The following is a 7,233-nucleotide window of genomic DNA, read 5'->3' as shown; positions in this document are numbered from 1 at the left end:
GGCGAACGAATTCCCTAAAAGTATGACAATTGAGGGGTTTCAAAGACTTACTTAATCGATTTTAGAGTCTATATTATGTAATAAATACATCTTTTGTATTTTTTCTCCCGACTAGGGGATTGAGAGAGGGGGGGGGGGTAGTAGCGCCGCCACTGACCACGAGCAACGACTTTTGGAATGGTGCCATAAAGAGGGAACGATTGATTGATTGTTTGCCAAATGCAATGTATAAATAAAGGTAAATGATAAAAACGGTGCTCAAATATAGGAACGAATTGTGTGCAGGCATAAACCAATCAAAAAAAGTTCATCAGTTGTGTGAAAAAATGAGTTTATTTTCTTTAACATTGGAGTCTAAGACAAAATCAGTGACAGTGTATAACAAGTTATATTAAGGATTATAAATCTCTTTATTGAATACCATCATGGTTCATCCTGTCCTCAAGATTTCTTAAAGTGTTAAGAAATTCACAAGATTTTTCATAACATTTTGCAAGCATAATAGCGACTACTGTTTAGCTTAATAATGTGCACATGCAGGCATACATTGAGTAAATTTAATACACTTTTAAAAAGGAATAATCACTCAGAAAACATCAGTCTTTAAAAGCAGTAACTGATGACAAACTCTAAATTATCTGATACATAGATGAGATTTTATTTTATTTTTATTTTATTTCTCTATGAATGTGATGTTTTTGCTGTTTGCTCTGCTTTATGTCTCTTTTGTAATTTGTCTGTTGTGATGAGGACTCCCCTGAAAATCAGCTTTGCTGAGTGGGACATTTCCTCTTAAAATATTAATAAAAGAAAGAAAGAAAGAACTTCACAGCAACAGCAAGTATGAACCTGCCACTTACAGTTACAGGATAAAACCATATGAAATTACAAAAAGTATGATGTAAATCTGGATTTTCTGCCAATAAAATATATAAATATTTATGTATAATATAGGGGTTTGTTCATAGTACCGTACATTTATACCGTAATCAGATATGTACTCAAATACATATCAATATGAGCCTGGGTTGCAGACCTTAATTTTAGGTTACTCACTCTCTATTGCATTACGCAATATAAAAATCCATACTTATATACAATAAGACTAAAGCTGGGCAGTTATATGAAGAACGGAATGCGACGTCACGCGCCTAACAGATCGTTTTTAATGACTATCCGTTCAGACAACCACCTACAATCAACGTTGTCTAGTCTAGTAGGCTTAAGCTGGCAAAGAAAGCCAAATACAAAAAAAAGTTTTTCTTGCCATTGACTGACCAACTGAAATTCTATAAAATCTAGGGAAAGCTGTTTTTAAAAACGCACCAAAAACATACTTATATATTAATGCAAGCGCTTTTTAAAAGTTTCATCAATCAATTTGGAACTTTAATAGATTTCAGGCCTTTGGTAATACTGTTTTACCACCTAAAGTATTGGAGTGAATGATAGTTATCCTTCGACTCTACAATTAGGCCTACAGTTAGTCAAAAAAGATGCTGACCACCTGACCAAGACTCATCTCCAATTGTCACTCTAGTATTTTATGTTTGACATAATCTGAGTATATACACTTGTACTTATAATATTTTTTTTTAATAATTTCTATTTTTATGGAAGCTAAAAGTTAGTCTGATTTAAGAAACCTATTTTGTCTCATGTTCTGTGTAGGCAGGCAGCTGTCCTTGGGCTTGGCCCATGTACTGGACATTTTGCTGTGGTTGACCTGTGAACTGTGGTTGACCTACTACCTGTGTCTGACCCATGACCTGTGGTTGCCCCATGGCAACTGGCTGACCAACAAATTGCTGCTGCATCATGGGATATCCTTGGATGGCAACCTGACCTTGGGGAATGACCTGACCTGTGAGAGATATCAAAAAGACTTTTATTAGATCGAAAACTTGCACACAGGCTTCTGGTGGTCTTGGAAAATTTAACGAGATGAAATGAATACACATTTACATGCAGCAATCAGTGCAGGGGTCGCAAGTCTTCCTGAACTCCCGGCAGTCTTCCGGAAATCGACTAAAGCTTACAGTGTGATTTGAGGAACTTATTTTGTCTCATGTTCTGTGTAGGCAGGCAGCTGTCCTTGGGCTTGGCCCATGTACTGGACATTTTGCTGTGGTTGACCTACTACCTGTGGCTGACCCATGACCTGTGGTTGCCCCATGGCAACTGGCTGACCAACAAATTGCTGCTGCATCATGGGATATCCTTGGATGGCAACCTGACCTTGGGGAATGACCTGACCTGTGAGAGATATCAAAAAGACTTTTATTAGATCAAAAACTTGCACACAGGCTTCTGGTGGTCTTGGAAAATTTAACGAGATGAAATGAATACATGCATGCAGCAATCAGTGCAGGGATCGCAAGTCTTCCTGAACTCCCGGCAGTCTCCCGGAAATCGGTATGGTCTCCCGCACTCCCGCAAACAAGCAAAAATCTCCTGGAAATTCACTTATCTCCCGAAAATTCAGTAAAAAACAAATCTTATTGTTTTATTTAGGCCTAAACTTTGGTTGCCGATTAGTTTTTGCAGTCTGACAGTGCCATTTCTGAGCTTCTAAAGGTACCTTCTAAAAAATTTCATCAATTCAGCCCCAATCATGGTGGGTCTCAGGTGGGCGCAGCACTTCATTTGGTACTTCCACTTTTTTCTCATAGAATATATAGCGCCCCCAATGTCATTAAAAGAATCTTTCGGAAAGGGGTTTTTCCAACTTGGGACCCAAGTCAGTGTGATGACGTGTTTCAATTTGTATATGGCAAAATGTTGTACAGTACATGCGAATTGGGTATAGAGTACTACAGTGTTACGTCACGATACCGCGTGATACTACTCAACCGGGCGCCATTTTCTCCACTGACAAACCATTGATCCCAATTTCTAATGTAAATATTAAGATGTTGTATCTTACTTTTTATTTGTAATTTTTAATTGATGATTAAATGTGTATTCGGTAACTAATAAAATGCGAGACTTGTATTTTTAGTACATAAAAATAAATACATAAAATATTAGATTTTAAAATGCCTTTTCCAGAAAGCTTATGAAGTCATTCAGGTGTGATGAACGGTAACCAATGTCTGTTGACAACAGACAGCGCCACCTTACTTCGTGATGACACGACTGTGGTACTCTATAAGTACAGCTCTTAATAATAATACATGTGATTTGCTCAAATACAGGAATGATGACATCATCATCCCCATATATGGGTGTGATGTGGCATCATCATCCCATATATGGATGTTTGTTATATGACATCATCATGCAAATGTATAGACAATAACACAATTTGATAGTGTGAATAGATTTCAGTGGCAATAGAAGTACAGAGGCAAACAATAATAAAAACAAACATACCAGGTTGAACAACATATGATGCATACTGAGGATAGCCCAGAGCCTGAATTGTAAAGTGTACAAATGTGATATATTAGTTAAATTATATTATAATTATATTAGATATTTCATTTACTTTATTCATAATTTAGGTTGTAAATCTGAGAGTAACTCTAAACTAAAACTGAAAAATTCCAGTTTTCAATTCAATTGAAATACACTTTGACATTTCAAATTTATACATTAACTAAAACAGATAATGTATTACAACTTAATACAAAATAAAACCAAATGCAAAAGAAATGTATGACTCACATTTGATGTTTGTTCTCCACAGCAACAATTTGCCCCACAACACATGAACACTGATGAAACAATGGCTGTCACAAACTGAACCACTCCAACAAGTACACACAGAATGTTGATAGCATACCATCCTCCACCCTAATAATAAACAATAATTTGATACCATTACTATTAAAATTATAATTAAAGTTATTCTCTATAGGCATATCATATTCATTTCATCCCAATTATTGTATCTTCATTTATTTTTAGCCCACTCTCTCTTTAAAAATCCTTATCTTTCCTTTAATCCTTCTATTCTTACTTTCTTCATTTTCTGACATTCATCCTTACATATCCATTTTTCCCCCATCTTTCTTCCTCTTCTTAATTAATTAATTTTTTATTTCTTTCTCTATTGACTCCATTATCTTCCCTCTATTATTTCTTCATTCATTTTTCTTTCCAATCATTATACTGTATTTCAATACCTCTATGCTTTCTATAATAATACAAATACAATAAAAGATGTAGAAATATTTTCTTGGGACTCACAATCCAATAATGATCATAAGCTGTCGAAATACTACCAATAATAATATGCACAAAGGCAGTTGCAGCTGCAATTATTGACATCACTAAACAACCCACAATCTGAAACAGAATATTATTTTAATTATGATACGATGCAAATATTTTATTTTGTCCATAATACTCATTGAAACGTGTATTCACTCAACATTAATTTTCACTTCAAAGAAAAACAAGGAACCTAACATAACTGCAACATGGTATAGGGAGTTACACCACTAAGGTCTTAATCATCTGCAAACTCCTGAGCTACCTGAACCATGCATCATCGGATAAAGGCTTTCATCAACTAAGGTCAGTGACGTAACAACATTATAAGAAAGTTCAATAAAATTAAATTCCAGAGCAGGTGAATGATTAAATGGCTACTTTAACTTGGGCAAAAAATGAATGACAGGGTTGCTGAAAAATCTCAATTGATGGCTCATTGTTTCTAACAGAATTATAGAAAGAGGAAAGTCCCTACTGATAAAACCAGTTTTAGGTGCGTTAACTCTACATTTTGAAACAAAAAAAATATCTTGCCTACTTATATTGGGACGGGGAACTTTTAAAGAAAAATATGGAAACAAATTACACAAGAATGAGGAATTAACACACCTATAGAGAAAAAAACTGCCTATGCTTTTTTAAAGAATCAAGTTTGCACACATTGTTATTACCAATAAATCTCAGAAACTTGATTTGCATGCGTTCGATTTGCTGATCATGGGAAACACAAACTGAATTGTAAAAGAAAACTCTAAACCAGATCTAAATTAAAGGAACAATAAAGAACAATTTGGTATTATAAAGAGTGTGACAATTACGCCATTAAACATTTACATATTATTATGTCATGTCCAAGTCTAATTCAACAAGAATCCACTTGAGCACAATGGTCTTCTACATGAGTAACAGGCCTACTTGTTGCAGAATATGCAAGTATTAAGCCTATTATAATCATAACATTAGAGCCTTCATTTCGTCTGTTACTAGTATTAACATCCAGTCTGTTTTGTAATTGTCGTGAACTGCATAAATATTTCAGAGTAAACATAAAAGAAGGTGATTTATTTGTTATGCAACTTGTTTATTTTGTTTTGTATATGTTGTTTCTTAGGCATGAATAAAAGGAACATTAAAAAAAATATGGCGTATGTCATATTGCATGGCCAACATTTGTTGTACTGTACCTATTGTAAATGTGTATTGGTCGAATAAATATATGAAATGAATGAATGCAAGAAGACGGATGATCACATATGATGGATAAATCCTTCCTGTTAAGCCTCGTCTATCGTAAATAGCACCAGTGGACCACACTGTATGGGCATTTTCGAAGTCCTAGCTTTGCAGAATCAAGCGAAGTTCTTAGCTTACAATAGTGAATTTTAATAAACTTTAAACTTTTAATAAAAAAAATTCAAATTAGTATTGTATTAAAAACCAAATATAACATTATTTCAATGTTAGTTTTGGGTGTCTTCTACTGGACTGGACCATAATGTTAGAAGAGTGCTGTGTATTACTAGGAGGGCCCTTCAGGTCTCCTTTGGACTAGGGCCTGCGGTAGGGGGCCACCCCCCCTAAGAGTCCATAGGCATTATGCCACTAAGGTCCCAATGACTGCATCTCCATACATGAAGGCAAGCTTTTTTATACCTTGTTTTGTGAATACATAGTTTTCAAGATCGTCAGAGGAGGCAGGAAAAAATGAGTGGATATTAAGTCATTTTTCTAATGGCTGAACAAAGTAAACAAAGCTGTCTGTTTTCCAGAAATATAACTTACAACACACGCATTTCTTCCATTTGCATTTCCTGCAACCACTCCCAGAATTCCAGCCACAAGGTAGAACTGCAGAAAAATAAAATATGTGTATATATAAAAAATCAACATACTCTAGATGCTTTTTTTAGATATTGTATAGCAGTTGTTTCTTTAACAATGAACAGTGATTCAGTATTGAGAGTGAAGGAGACATGAAAGTACAATTTGCTGTGTGACTGCAAACCAACATTTCAGAAACCTGTGTATGCAATGGATTCATTCTATTTTAACGCAAGATGGATGAGTACATTTAAACTTTACCAGATAAAAATGCACATTGAAAAAGCATTTCTAAATAAAGTTCCCTAGCAACAATGCCCCCCCCCCACACCCACTTGGTGCTTCACAATTTGCATGCCATCCCCACCCAATCCACATTTTCTCTGAACCCACCCTTTGATCAAAATGCTGTCAGATTATTAGGAGCACGCAGCTGACAAAGATGCTGGATTAATTAATTAACAATAGTTTTCTTGTTTGTTTTCAGAGAACAAAAATGTCTGAAATTCAGAATCGCAATCCCAAAAAATTGTATCAGTTAAAATGAATTTTATAACAAAAAAAACTAAACTCTGATTGTAATGTGAATAAGCATTAACTAATAACTGATAGTCAAAGTGGACAGCTGAGGATGTTTTATTTCCACAGGATTAGAAGAATGAATGGTAGAAGTTTATTATGATGTGACCGTGAGGATTGTATATTTATTATTTTAAACAAATTTACCCCAAGTGCACCCCAGATTGGAACAGCAACATAACCAGCAAAAGTGTCAGAAAATATACAAGCCACACCAAATGCAAGGGATACCACTGCTAGGCCAATCTGCATATAGCCGGTTATTAGCGCTGCCTTGGAGTTAAAGGTTGACGAACGATATTCTGCACATGGTTGGTACAGAACTACTGGAGCTGTAGAACCTTGCACTGGTATGTTTGTTGTCATGATCACAGATATGGACTGAAAAAAAAAACAAAGAGATTCATTGATTGATTTTTAAAGTTTTCACACTCTGTTCAATAAAAATTTATGTGTAGTATTCAGTGCCCACAAACATAATACAGTATACAGTGGATGAAAATATGGTTACCTAAAAAATTGATACTTTTATAGCGTGAGTACAGTACCTCTATGCACTTTTACAGCCTTAAAGCAGGGATGTAGTTATGGTGGGCCTTGAAGTCTGTCTCT

General features: G+C 35.1%; 1 protein-coding gene and 1 long non-coding RNA gene across 3 annotated transcripts in view; one reads left to right on the top strand and one right to left on the bottom strand.

Moving 5' to 3' along the window:
- Positions 1–2,045: 2,045 nt before the first annotated feature.
- LOC117120327 overlaps positions 2,046–7,233 on the bottom strand; it is a 6,033-nt gene continuing 845 nt past the window's right edge. The window contains exons 1-6 of one of the 2 annotated variants that reach the window (XM_033265350.1): positions 6,769–7,023; positions 6,004–6,069; positions 4,195–4,293; positions 3,670–3,798; positions 3,376–3,418; positions 2,046–2,256 (exon numbers count right to left, since the gene is read on the bottom strand). In XM_033265350.1, the coding sequence (XP_033121241.1) occupies positions 2,057–2,256; positions 3,376–3,418; positions 3,670–3,798; positions 4,195–4,293; positions 6,004–6,069; positions 6,769–6,987 (756 nt within the window). In that variant the 5' untranslated portion in view covers positions 6,988–7,023 and the 3' untranslated portion in view covers positions 2,046–2,056. Of the gene's footprint in view, positions 2,257–3,375; positions 3,419–3,669; positions 3,799–4,194; positions 4,294–6,003; positions 6,070–6,768; positions 7,024–7,233 lie in introns of those variants that run through there. The other variant, XM_033265349.1, reaches the window with a different exon arrangement.
- The window catches only part of LOC117120329, an 8,863-nt gene continuing 5,947 nt past the window's right edge, over positions 4,318–7,233 (top strand). The window contains exon 1 of the long non-coding RNA XR_004447325.1: positions 4,318–4,524. This is a non-coding gene — a long non-coding RNA (uncharacterized LOC117120329). The remainder of the gene's footprint in view (positions 4,525–7,233) is intronic.

The sequence above is a fragment of the Anneissia japonica genome, unplaced genomic scaffold (genome assembly GCF_011630105.1).
Source record: "Anneissia japonica isolate Jap-2015-1 unplaced genomic scaffold, ASM1163010v1 scaffold2236_len207018_cov178, whole genome shotgun sequence".
NCBI classification, from domain to species: domain Eukaryota; kingdom Metazoa; phylum Echinodermata; class Crinoidea; order Comatulida; family Comatulidae; genus Anneissia; species Anneissia japonica.
This window is presented reverse-complemented; position numbering and strand designations above follow the sequence as displayed.